Genomic DNA, 13468 nt, shown 5'->3' on the forward strand with positions numbered 1-13468 from the left:
AAGTGTGGAGTTTCACTTTAAAGGGCAGGACCTGGGCCTTCATTTCATACCAATGCAAGATCGCAGTTCCAATATGCAGGCCCTCCAGCTCCTGAACACTCCTGAAATGTCCTAAGTATCTGGGTTAAGGGTGACTCATTCCCCTCTCACCCCTGAGAAAAAGAACATTAAAAAGTATCTGTTCTGTCTTTCTATAAAGGAAGCCCTGTTGCAACTGTAACTTCGAATTCTTTTTTGAGGATGGGGGTGCTGGGACTGCTGTTACAGAGGTCACCTGTTTCATACAAAAGGCTTTTACAAGTCCAGTGGTACCGAGGGTTGGTTTCAGGTCGGGGGCCCTAGCCTGCTCTGGAGGATGACAAACTTTCCACAGCCGCCCTGGCCTTCCCCCGGGGCGAGGCCGGTCCGTTCCAACCGCCCCCAGCCCTGGGCCTCGGCATCAGCGGCGCAAACTCCGCAGGGCAGCGACTCCGGCCCGGGATGGACCCGCTCCTTCCGCCCGGCGCGCAGACCCCGCCGCCCTGGGGCCGCGCTGCCCCGCCCAGGCAGGCCCAGGAGCGCTGCGGACGCCACCGCCACTTTAAGGTGCCGCTAGGGCCCCGCCCACTTTAGTGCTCCTCAGCCAATGGGCGCGCGGCGGCGGGAGGCGCCTGCGCCGGCTGTGTCCCCGCGGCCCAATGAGCGTGCGCGGCGAGTGGTCGGTCCGCCCTCCCGCAGCCGGTGCGCCCTGCGGCTAGGAGGCACAGGGCCGCCATGGTGGGCCGGGAGAAGGAGCTCAAGATCCGCTTCGTGCCGGGGCGTTGCGAGCTGGTGGAGGTGGGTGGCGCCGCTGGGAGCCCGCGGCAAGGCCGTTTTCGCCCGGTGCGCAACGGTGGCGGGTGGGGGCTTTCCGCCGCGGCTTGGCCGCCCCGCCCTCGCACAGCCCGGGCAGGACCGCCGCTGCGGGCGGGGCGCTGGGCTGGGCCGGGCCGGGCCGGGCCGGGCCGGGCTGGGGGCGCTGGGGCGGCGCGGGAGGCGCAGTGCGGCGGGCCCGGTTCCACACCCGCGAGCGGGGTCGGGAGTGTGGCGGGGTCGGGAGTGTGGCGGCCTCGGCCCCGCGCGGTCCCGCTGTGTCAGTTCTCGCTGCGCCCGAACGGGCGTCACTCGCGAGCTCGAGAAATCTGAGGAGTTTTATATCTTCTTACGTTATCTTTATGTTAGTTATCGTTGTTTTTGATTTTGTAAGGAGAAGTTGGGTTTGTTAAGCTCGCTTAATTGTTAAACCGCTTAATTCTAGCGACCTTATTGCGTAGAAAAGATGTATTTGTAAGGGGAGCGCCGTGCGGTGATTCTGCATAGACTTGTTTTCTCCGGTCGCGTTCTGCTCTCGTACCGCCGAGCAGGTGCAGTTTGAGGAGCGAGTTACACCCGGCAGGACTTTGTGCCACCGTTCACTTCTGTTCGCTCGCCGGGCCGGGACTTGAGGGCCTGTGGCTTTTAGTTTTGCTTTTTGTTTCTGTAGGTGACGTCAAAGCTGAATAAAGGCTGGTTTTGGAGTGACTTCCTTGTCCAGACCTATTTGTCGTTTTATGTCGCAAATCTGTGTTATTCCAGCAGCTTCTGGTTTTAGTGGGTGTTTCTTAAAATTCATATTTTTGAGTTCATCACGATTTTGTCAAGCTCAGTTTCTATAAAGCTTAAAAACCCTTGTACCTTCACCTTTTACTATTTCTGTAAATTATACTCTTATTTTGTGTTTTGGTAGTGTCTGCAAAGTAATCTTCTCATAAATCCCATTTTTTAGTCATACAGTGTTATTTGTATATGAATGTGACTGCTGAGTACAGTGCTCTTTGTAACATAAATTTTTAGTGAGTATTGAACATCAGATTAAAAAAAAATTGGATGTTTTATAGTAAAGCTCAAAATTGTGCATTTAGGTAGCCTTCAAAATGAGTTGCTAGGAGAACTTTTTGAATAATGGATGACTGAAAAAGGTTGCTTCTTAGTTGAGAAATGTGTAGAAGATTTGTTAGCAGATGAGCTAACCTGAACAAGAATGTGTGTGTAAGCCTATAAAACTTGCAGGCAAAAGAATAATATTTTAATTGTACGATGTTGTTTATTCTTTACATAGAGTACCTACTAAATTACTGCAGATTCTAGCTCATCAGGATAAGTTAAGAATAGTCTTGTGTTTTATTTGCATTATGTTATTAATATTTCAGCCATATTTAAGAAAAAAAAATGTATATTGACAGAAGTTAGAACGGAGATGCTCTGTCATATGTGGCTTCAGTTAAGTACTGATTCATCTAGATAGTAGTTATAGATTTTTGTCTCCTTGTCTTCTAGAGGACCATGATTAATTCCTTGCTAGACAAAGTCAGTAACAGGACTGAAGTTTTTAGCTCTGCTCACTGTTAAGGACAGCTGATTGCTGCTCTGAAGTAAGTGGTGCTGTTCATCCCGAGTGACTTGTGTGCCTGTGGACGGCTGAGAGGCAGCAGCAGCAGCTTCTGCAGCCTGGGAGAGCATCAGCAACCAGCGGAGGTGGGAACAGGAAACCCCTGAGGTCCTTGACAGAACCTCCCAGGCTCTGTTGTCCGCAGTTACGAGGTCTGAGACAGAAATACTCTTGCAGCTGGCTGCATTCGGCACAGGAGCAAGGGGGCGTGTAAGAAAAGAGTTAATCTGGGCAGGTTTTGTATTATGAGGATGTTTAACTTCAAGCAAGGTGACATATGTTTAAAGTGGTAGTTGCTTTGTGTTGAATTTATGGGAAAAATCTATCGTTTCTCAGAGACAAGTTACTGAAAGTGGTTTGTCTTGCAGACAAGAGCAACAGGATACAAGCTGTACTTAACTGGGTGAAAGCTGTGCTGCTAACACAATGTCCTCTTTATGATGTGTAAAATAAACCAACTTGGATGAATGATGCTTAAAAATGACAGATTTTACAAATGACATGGTTTTGTGTTAGGCACTTTCTCCTTATTAAAGATAGTCTGACATTTTTAGAGAAGTTTTCAACTCTCTTTTATTCAAAAAGTCTTTGACCTTTATTAGCTCCTCTGGCTATAGAAGCGCCAATTATCTCTCCTATGATGCTCTATCCACATTTTGCTAAGATAAGAAGTGTATAACCAACAGAGAAGACAGTACTTGTATGTTCTCGCTTATGCTTTTCAGACAAGCGTGGGCAGGCTTAAAAAATTGTAAATAAACTTGTGTTATGAGGTCAAATTGGGTGCAAAGATAAAGGTAACTTTTTTAAAACATGACTTGCTGTAGTTTGTCATTTTCAGGAAACTGTCTAGGCATAAGTTGTTATTTTTCATCCAGTACTGATGGGAACAAGTCATCCTTTGCCTTAAGACTTGGAGTTGAGGAAAACACATGCAGTGTACTGGGAACTTTAAGCAATTGTTTTGGGATAGGCTGTTTCCATAATGCAGCTCTGCGTATACCTTTATGGAACAAAAGCTTTTTAATTTACAGGGTAAAACACAGGTGGTTATTTGAAAGTGATTTCCATTGCTTCCTGTGCCTAGATCAAAAAGTAGCCGTCTGTCACAATATTGAAAACGTAAGAACACTCCGAACTGATCGGGCCCATTGAATTGCACAGTAGAGAGCATTTACAAAATTATAATCAATTGTCACAAAGTGTCCTTGTGGATGAAGCTGTCAGGAAATCCAAGATGGATTCTGCACACCTGCAGCTCTGTACAGGCATGTGTGCATGTGCTTTTATTTTTCTTTTTAGTTGGGTCTTGTTCCAAGGTAAGTGCAGAAGGAAAGCAGGAAAGGAAAATAAAGAATGCATAGACAGATGTGAATCTTAGGTTTGTTGTCTTGAAAATTTGATGATCTAGTGAGTGGTGGAGAAGAACAAACTTTGTGTGCATTGATGTACACAGCTGTCTCCAGTACTGAGGTGTGTGGTAGCTGAAGTAAAGCTTTAGTGTGTTGTATAGATTAAGAGTTAAGGTTACCAGGTCACTTTCAGATGCACTTTGTAAAACTGAGAAGAGAGAACTGTGTCTGGGTTTTACTAATTATTTGACACTTCGATTGAGTAATGATGAATTACTGAATTACTGGTCTATTAACTGATAAAATTCAAGTCTTCAATTCTTACAGTCGTTGTGGGCAGGCCCATAGTGAGCTGTATTGTGTTGCTGCAGCCTCTAGCAGGCACAGTCTGTGCACAATTATTTGTTGCAGGAGATGCACCCTAGATATTAAATAGTTGGGGTCCATTTTCAAAAGAAGTTATTTCTGTCATTTCAAATTGCACAAAGTTAGCAGATTTTGAGTGAACTTAAAATTCTGTCTTTGTTAGTGGTTGATTTTCCCCTCTTGTTGTGGAAGTAATTGACTTTCCCATATAAGTTTTGTTTACCTTATCCTCAAAATATGTTTAAATGCTTGGCTAGGTACAGTATTGGTGCTCCCAGTTGTTTGTGTTCCACGAGATGTTCCAAAGCACTCAAGTGGCAAGGAAAGCTATTTAATACAGTAGCACTGATTGCAGCCTTGTGTACTTTTTAAGAAAAAAACCAGCAATAAATAATAGTAGACACACAGCTTTTCCTGTTCTTGTTTCTCTAGGAAGACGTTGATATTCCCAGTAGGCGGGTTTTCGTTACTGGTGCCACGGGACTTCTTGGCAGAGCTGTTTTCAAAGAATTCAATGAAAATAATTGGAATGCAGTTGGCTGTGGATACAGGAGAGCTCAGCCCAGATTTGAACAGATTAATCTTCTGGACTCTATCGCAGTTCATGACATTATCCATGATTTTCAGGTAAGTTTCTGGAGTATGAAGTAGATGGAATGGGTACTTTATATGTCTGGTAATCAGCTGGTAGTACTATTCTGATACGGAGTTCATGTGGCTTTGGAGAAGCTAACGCTCTGGCAGAGCTGAACAGTGGATGGCTGCCTTCCCTGCCACATCTGGAGTGTGGGTTTGCTCTGTAGATACAATAGTTGTGAACTTTGCCGTCATCACCACAGACAGACTGCAAGTAACAGATGTACACGTAAATAGTTGAAAGAAAAAAATAACTGTGAGTTATTGACATAGTAGTATGAGGCAGTTCTTTTGAAGTTGAGGAATACTTGAATCCAACAGCAGTAACTGTACGTTTAGCCTGCAGTAAGAAGTTCACTCTTTTTCCAACCTAATTTGCAAAAGGAATAAATAAAACCTGAAATACATTATACAGGATGCCATTCTATCAGATGACTTTAAATATCTTATTAGTCTGCATATGTCAAATAAGCCATGTGTAAATGGTTTATCTAAAAATAGTTTGGCTAATGTTTTTTTAAGTGCCATTATGTGTGTGAGATAAATATTATCATTGCATTTTATAGTATTACACAGAATTAAAAACGAAAAAAAACTTAGATCTTGCTGTAAAATCAAAGCTACTGAAGATTGTAACTGCAAAATTAATCATCAGGTTTTTTGTATCTTGAAGCAACATGGTTCTATTCTACTTCTTAAGGAAAACATGCTCCTCAGAATGTCACGATTGAAAATATGGCTACTACTTCTATTGCTTCTCACAACTTAGTGAAATGCCCTTTTGCCTGGGGGAGTTAATTGCTCGAGTTAGGGTACAACTGCAATCTCTTGATAATGTTTGTTGTTTAAAATTAGTATTTAATTTCCAGCCTCATGTTATAGTGCATTGTGCTGCTGAGAGAAGGCCAGATGTTGTAGAAAGTCAACCAGATGCTGCTTCTCAGCTCAATGTGGCTGCTTCAGGGAACTTGGCAAAAGAGGCAGGTAAGGAGACCACCTCACAGATTTGGTTTCGTGTTAAAATATTGCATTTATTTATCCAGGGACATAAATACGACTAAGTTACTCTAAGTGCTGAATGTAATTTCTGCCATCAGTGGGCCGTTGCTCCATTTTTTGTAAGAGTAGCGTGCATGTCTACGTGAAGGCTCAGTGAACAGACCAAGTAGCGGGAAGGAATGGGGCTAGAAGATGAGGTCCTTTAAAAGTTGACTGGGATTTCAAACAAGGCATGAATTAAAATAGACTATGTATAAACATTTTCTTCCTAGCTGGAGTTGGAGCATTTCTGATCTACATTAGTACAGACTATGTATTTGATGGAACAAGCCCTCCTTATAAAGAGTCTGATATACCAAATCCCCTGAATTTATATGGTAAAACCAAACTGGAAGGTGAAAAAGCAGTCCTGGAAAATAATGAAGGTAAGAATACACTTGCATATTTTGAATAGAGGCTTTCTATTTTTACTTAGTTGTGTTTTATCTTAATAGACTCATAAGTCAGTGGTAAAGTTGCAAAAACATGGAAATGAGATTTAGAAAAGAATGTGAAAGAATGTGATTAGGAGTCAGTCTCCTTGCTCTTAAACAATGATGCTGTTTGCTCCCTCCTCTAGATTGCTACTGGAGATAGGACTGCAGCACACTCAAGTACATGTGGGTATCTTGCTAGATCCTTCCCCCAGCTCAGCGCTTCACTTGGGTTTCATAACCTTTTTGAGCGTGATCTGCAGGCAGCCGTGGGCTGCAGCAGTACCATTATTAGCAGAACGAATTGGGAGATGGTGCTGAGTAAGATGCTTGAAAATGTCAGTTCTATTGTTTCATACGAATATCAATATTTTACACATATTAGTCTTCCAACTGCTAATTTGCTAATATTGTATAGGTAGAATTCAGTCTATCAAATGTCTGTAGTTGCGTGAAGAACTTCCCTATCCATTTCTGTTGCATAATGCAACAATCTCCACTAATAATTTGGGGGTTTCTGTGTATTTTTTAAGAATATATTTTACTTTTGGTTAGGAGGGGATACAAGTTCTATCTATTACTCATGCTTATAGAAATCAAAGTTTCAGTAGGTCCTCAGAACCATTGGGCTGAAGCTAATGCTCTCCAGGGCTCAGCTCCTGAGAACACCAGGAGGGCAGTCTTTTACTCAAATGCTGAGTACTTCTGAAGATAGTAAATGAGAGACATGTCAACCTGTATTTTAAGAGAGGAAGAACAAATTTGCTGAGTGACAAAATAGCTGTTTTTAGAACAGCAGGAAATCAGCATCATATTGGAGGGTTTTTTGTATTTGTTTTTTTCTTGTGTTAAGGACTTCTTCAGTTTACTTTTCTGTGAGAATAATTTGTGTATTAGCTTTTTCTTTTTGTCTTTCTAATAGCTGTAGCGTTTTCCTACAAATCTTGAAGAATTGCAATGATTTGGTAACACGCTTGTAATTTCAGGACTGAATTTATTTTTTTTTCTTTAAGCAAAAATATCTGTATTACTTTTAATTTTCATAGCCTTTGATTTTCCCTGAAAAAGGCCTTTTGAGTCTTCATGACTGAGACAGACTAGTGTGATGTGCACTTCTTCACTGTTAATTTCTCGTATCACTATCTTGAAATCTGATACTCTTCACTACTGTATTCAGTGAAGCTATTCCTTATTTGTCAAGCTTTCTATTAATTCCAAGGTTCATGTCTGTTTTTCTGGTAAATAATGTCCTCCATTATGCAGGAGGCTTCCACATTCTGGGAAAAAAATTCCTGTCATTGACACCTGAATATGGTGATTGGTGGGAGTTTTTGTTGGTGCTCTTACCCAGGGGATATGTGGAGTGCTGGAGTAGCCGCATACTTACAGTTGTTTTGAAAATGTTTTTATTTTTTGTTCTAACCGAAACAGGTCTTCTTTTTTCTCTCGCAGCGTTCATGAAAGCTTGCTAACTTTCTGGAAATCAGTGGCATAAATGGCAATAAGTTTATATAAGCTTAGTGTCTGTAAAAGGTTTTAGTTGATATAAATTAAAATGATATTCAGAGAGCAAACACATTAATTGTATTTTCTTAAGTTTTTGTTAATGCTTAATGTCACCGGCATGTTTCTTAACGTTTTTCAAGTTATGCTACAGCATTCATACCTATTCATAACAATGTTAGTACTTGAAAAATACTCTTTCTTTCAGGTGCTGCAGTACTTAGGATTCCCATCCTGTATGGAGAGGTAGAGAGACTGGAGGAAAGTGCTGTGACTGTTATGTTTGACAAAGTTCAGTTCAGTAATAAATCTGCCAACATGGACCACTGGCAACAAAGGTTTCCTACTAACGTGAAGGATGTGGCAGCTGTTTGCAGACAACTAGCGGAGAAGAGAATGCTGGTAAGAATTTAAACTATCGAGCCTTTTCAGACTTCAAACAGCTGGAGTTCTTGGCTTCGTTTCTGAACGACTGAGAACTGCGTATAACCTGCATTATTCTTTGCATTTCTGGAACACTAGGAGAGAGGAAAGAACTAATGTAATACTACAGTATCGTTACGTGAGTGTGTGGATATTGTGATGTTTGAAACATAAGTGATTGAACTGATGGGACAGATCACCTGAAAATTGTCGTGTGTCTTCTAGTGTGCAGGAGAGAAGTGCAAACAGCTAACTTATTCTAATATGCCTTTTACAAATTGCCATTTGGGGTTAAAAAAACCAAACAAACATGTTGGTTGAATGTAATTCTCAAAGATGCCGTTGCATATTGTATTAAGAACACTTGGAAACAAGCCACTCCATTTAGAGATTTGAGTGTGTTTATTCTCAACAGCATCTTCAGATTAGCACCTTTGCAAGGTAACAAACCCAACCAACCACCTTTATTTTTCATACATATAACTTGGGAAATATGGACCATGCACATACGATGAAAGTGGTACAATCAGTTTGTTTGATAGGACCTCCACATGGTCTGCAGTTTGACATTCAGAATGTGTGTGGTGAATTTTGTGTTTGTTTTGGAGTGATTTGTACGGAAGAGCTGAGTTCCTCCTTCCCAGCTATTTGCCTTGGTTGGGTATTTGGTTGGTTGACTTGCTCCTTTCCCTTTTGTTAATTCTACAGACTCTAAGCTGTTTGTGAAAAGTCAGGTCAGATATATGTAACATCAGTTTTCAGTCTCAATCCCTAGTCAGGTTCTCTGAAAATGTGCAAGACATTCCTAGAACATCAGTGAGGTGCTGTAACATTCCTTTCAGGATAGGATCTCGCTGCAAGGTTATTCTGCACAATTTTTGTGTGGGAATCAGTCTGACAGCTTGCTAGCTGCTTTTTTTTCACCTGCGCTTTCTGTTTCTTTTGTAGGATCCATCAGTAAAAGGAACATTTCACTGGTCTGGCAATGAACAGATGACGAAGTATGAAATGGCATGTGCAATTGCTGATGCTTTCAACCTCCCCAGCAGCCACTTGAGACCAGTAAGTGATGTGTTGTTTGACCCGTAGAAAGATGGTTGTACTTTAAGTAGTAGGTCTCACACTAGCTATAGAAATAAGCTGCCTCTTCAGGACGATATGTGTTTGTCTGGCACAGCAGATGTATTGCCAAGGACACTGTCTGGTATCTACCTGGGAAAAACAACAGCTGCTTTGACCTGTTGAAAGATGAAAATTCCCTGGTCAGTCAGCAACCAGTTTTGCGGTCTGTAGTGTAACAGTATTTCTGCAGAGCAATTACCCTCAGTCATGAGTAAATCCATATTTTTTGTTCTATTTTTGTCCTTGAAAAAGCATACGGATTGACAAAACATCAACTTGAGGGTAGGAATCTGTAAGAACTCCTTGATGTCCAAATTTATTTCTGAAAACATTCACTTAAATTCAAATAATTTTTGCTTTGCTTAAAACACCTGTCCTGCAGTTTTATTGACACTTAAAAGTAAGACTGCTCTTAAAAGACATACTTGCAATGTTGTGAGACTGTCATATGTAAAATTTTGTTTATATCCAAAATAAATTCCAAGGATTCTGGAACTGGAATGTGGCTTGGAAGATGGAGGAAAAAAAAAAGAATGGAGAACAATAAGTTAGTCTGAATTTTTTCTGCCCAAATGTACTTCTCTTCAAGTCTATTGATCAGGACATGGTTCTGTCAACATTTTAGAGCATTTTTTGCCTTGTGATTATAGTCACGCGGTGAAAATAGGAATAAAACATGGAAAAGCATAAATGGTGAGCAGTAACTGAGTGAGAAGAATTCCCATTTAGATGTCATGTCACTCTACCTGATATCTCTTATGTTGAAATGAAGTTAACCGTAAAGCAAGCAAGCAATCCCCCCCCCCAATCAAACAAAAACTAGCACACACAAAAAATATGCAACACACAAAATAACTGGAGGGGAGGTGAGGAACGCACCTGTATAGAAAGCTATGAAGGGAAACTTTTAAATGAGCATATATAAGAATAAATGTTTTTCTGTCATTTCTGATTACTCGTTGGTGTGTTGGGTTTTTTCTGTTTATTTTCTAGATTACCGATTGTCCAGTTGTGGGTGCTCTTCGTCCGAGGAATGCTCAGCTAGACTGCTCCAGGTTGGAGATGCTGGGGATAGGTCAGAGAACACCATTTCGAGCTGGGATCAAGGAATCGCTTTGGCCTTTCCTTGTTGACAAGAGATGGAGGCAGACAGTCTTCCATTAGTTTGTAACTTTTTTAGTAAAAGTATGGTATGTGGCACTTTTTTAAAAGAAAAAAAATAGTTTTGTATGAGTGTTCTTAAATTGTGACATTTATGAGTTTTCATTTAATCAGGTAAACATATGGTCTTGCACTAGTGAAACTGTTAGCCTAAAAAAAGTTCAGTGTCAAAAACTGAGCCTATTTGATGTCATGGATCTTTCCTTCCATTCATACCAATCTAACTTAATATCTGTTCCTAGCAGATGATGGTTCTCAGTAATCAGTACCATTTGATGCTAAGAATGACTCCGTTCACTTGTAGACTTACTCTTGGCTGAATTCTGTTGCTGATGCTTAAGGTCTGTGCCATTGTTGTATATACCATTTCTCTTCATTAAAAGACATATTCAGTTACTTTATCACCAAAAATCTGAGTTTTTTTGTTTTTGACTTCTGAAGGTGGTGTTCTTATGAAGTTAAACTGAATTAGGTATTGCTAAATGTTTGTTTTGCTTGAGCTCTGATGAAAATGTTTTTTAAAAAAGTGAAACTTTATTTTTGCAATTATCAAGTGTACTTTTTATGCTTGAAATATCTTCAGAATGTTCTGTAACTTGAATGCCTGCAGCTTCATATTTGTACAGTAAGTTGTATTCATTTGTTTTATTGGTGACATATAAAAGCTAGAAGGGGGTTGGGAGGGTGGGAACAAATAATTTTGCCCTGAGTTATTTTTTTGGGTGGGGAGACTGGAGTTGAAGATTGTTTGCTTTTTGTATAAAAGCATGAAATGTCTTCATCTGTCTCTTTTTTTGGGCAGTATTTGGAATTGTTGAAGTTAGTGGAAGGGAGACGTTTGTTAGTCAATACATGTGAGGTGGGGAGGAAAGGTATTTTAAGAATTTGTAGCACTGCGGCTTCTTTTGCACAGACTGTCAGATCTTGCACTGATGTAGCTTGTCCTGAACAGCAAAGCACACATGTTGAAGGTTTGTACCGTAATAATGGAAGCACAATAGTCCAATATAAGCAAATCTTTAATCTGGTTAGCTCTAGTCCTTAAAGTTGGACTCAGTAGCCTGGTAACGTGGATGATGTACAGGTTAGCTTCCTGTTCAAGTTGTAGAGTTGAATATTCTGAGATTGCCAGCAGATTACTAGTAAAACTAGGAAAATATGCATTTGGATGATAATTTATTTTTCTGAGGTTGAAATAAAGGTGGGGGTGGGAGAGAGATGTTTAGCTTTTCACAAAAAAAAAGTGGGCTGGGACACAGACCAACTGAAGATCTTCTAAAGGTCAGCTTTACATTGAGTTCTTTAATTTCCAACTGGCAAATGCTAAGACTTGATAATCCAAATTTGGTTTTAGTCTGAAGTCCTGGTATACACATGGTAACCTATCTCCAAAATGACAATAAATATCTATTGCCAGCATGAGAAACAGTTGTTGATTCTTTCTTTGTCATCAGGGTTTGTTTATCTGAATCATAAATATTTGCAATTCTTCTTGACATTTGTGTGCCCTTTCAGAGATGGGTTTTGGTTTTGTTTCTTTTATCATCCTTAACTCAAGGAACTATTTCCAGAGTTAGGTTAGATTGGATTAGATTTGAGTTTTGCTGCCACTGTGCTGCTGCCTTGGGGAATATGATAAATGTACACACACACAAAGAGATACAGAAGGTTTTGAAAGTAGAGCCTGGAACATCCTGAGCCTCAGTGCTTGATCAGGGAGATAAGTTTTTATTAAATTTGACATCATGTTTTTTCAAAAATCACAGTAAATTTAAAACTCATATGAAAAATTTGAGATGGGGCTAAAAGCTGCAAGAAGAAAAAAACCTGAGGAACGCTGAGGTGTGGAGAGTAGGCTTGCTATTGCGTTTCGTTTGGTTTTGTTTTCCTTGGCATACATAATCAGAAGTTACAGTATTTTATTAAAGTCAAGTAGCTAAGTAATTCTTGAAGTGGTTCTCTTTATTTCGTTTCCGTTTTAAAAACATGGCAAAATACATTACTATTTGGAAAGCAATTCTGGACTTACTGATGATTTTTGTTAAACTGTTCTCATATTGATTGTTCTGCTAGATCCACAAAAAAATGTGGATGTTACAATACCAATTAGGGCACTATCCAGTTCTTTTTATTTTTTATTTTAATGAAAGTGCCCTTTTTTTTTTTTTTTTTTTTTTTACCCCAAGATGATGGAAAATTGGCTTTTCCTCCTACAGGAGAGTGCTCTAACTATCCATTCCATTCAGCTGGTATAAGTTAATTGGCGCTGCATCCCTCATTGTCAATGGAGCAGTTTGACCAAGAAGGAAGAAGGATGACTTGTTTCCCAAATGTGAAGCACCTAATAGGGATGAATTGGGCATTTTACTAGGAGGAGAGAATTGCAATTTTGAATTTCTCTCATGCTGAGCAAGTGAGTGACTCCCAGTCTTAGTGCTTTAATACAGAAATGCCAAATGAAAGTATCGTTTACCCTTCCACCTGCCCTGGTTTGTACCACAGCCAGTGGTCTCTTAAGACCACTGCAACTGCTGCAGGCAGCACGAGCAGACAAATTACTGCTTCACTTATCTTGCAGGGCTCATGGATACTCTTGAAACTGAAAACAAATGGCAGTTAATCAGTTGTGGGTTTTTTTGAGCACTGAAATATAGGAGTGAACTATCCAAGTTTCTAAGTGCTTTTGATTCTTACATGGGGTGTTTCAACCTTGCCCACTTGTAAATTGGATTAACCTTTACATTTCATCCTAGGTACACAGAACTTTACACGCTAAAAAAAAAATATATGGGCAATTCTTTATTTTTTCCCTAAGTTATTATACATTTGCTGAATCATTTTTGTGTTTTGTAAACAGTTCAAACAGGAAGGGGTGTTTGGAGAACTCTTGCTTCCGAAGCAGCATTCCAGATGTTTCTTTATATGGTGTTGGCAATATGATTTATGTACATATTGCACCTTGTATATGTTGTTACTCAGCCCAATAC

General features: G+C 40.3%; 1 protein-coding gene across 1 annotated transcript; it reads left to right on the forward strand.

Annotated features, from left to right (window-relative positions):
- The first annotated feature begins 679 nt into the window (after positions 1 to 679).
- MAT2B (methionine adenosyltransferase 2 non-catalytic beta subunit) lies at positions 680 to 11907 on the forward strand. The gene is made up of 7 exons (XM_065849447.2): positions 680 to 816; positions 4597 to 4791; positions 5670 to 5784; positions 6072 to 6224; positions 7984 to 8177; positions 9147 to 9260; positions 10314 to 11907. Exons 1-7 carry the CDS (start codon positions 754 to 756, stop codon positions 10482 to 10484), a joined length of 1005 nt encoding a protein of 334 aa, XP_065705519.1. The 5' UTR covers positions 680 to 753; the 3' UTR covers positions 10485 to 11907.
- Positions 11908 to 13468: the final 1561 nt, after the last annotated feature.

This window comes from Patagioenas fasciata, chromosome 14, assembly GCF_037038585.1.
Source record: "Patagioenas fasciata isolate bPatFas1 chromosome 14, bPatFas1.hap1, whole genome shotgun sequence".
Lineage (NCBI taxonomy): Eukaryota > Metazoa > Chordata > Aves > Columbiformes > Columbidae > Patagioenas > Patagioenas fasciata.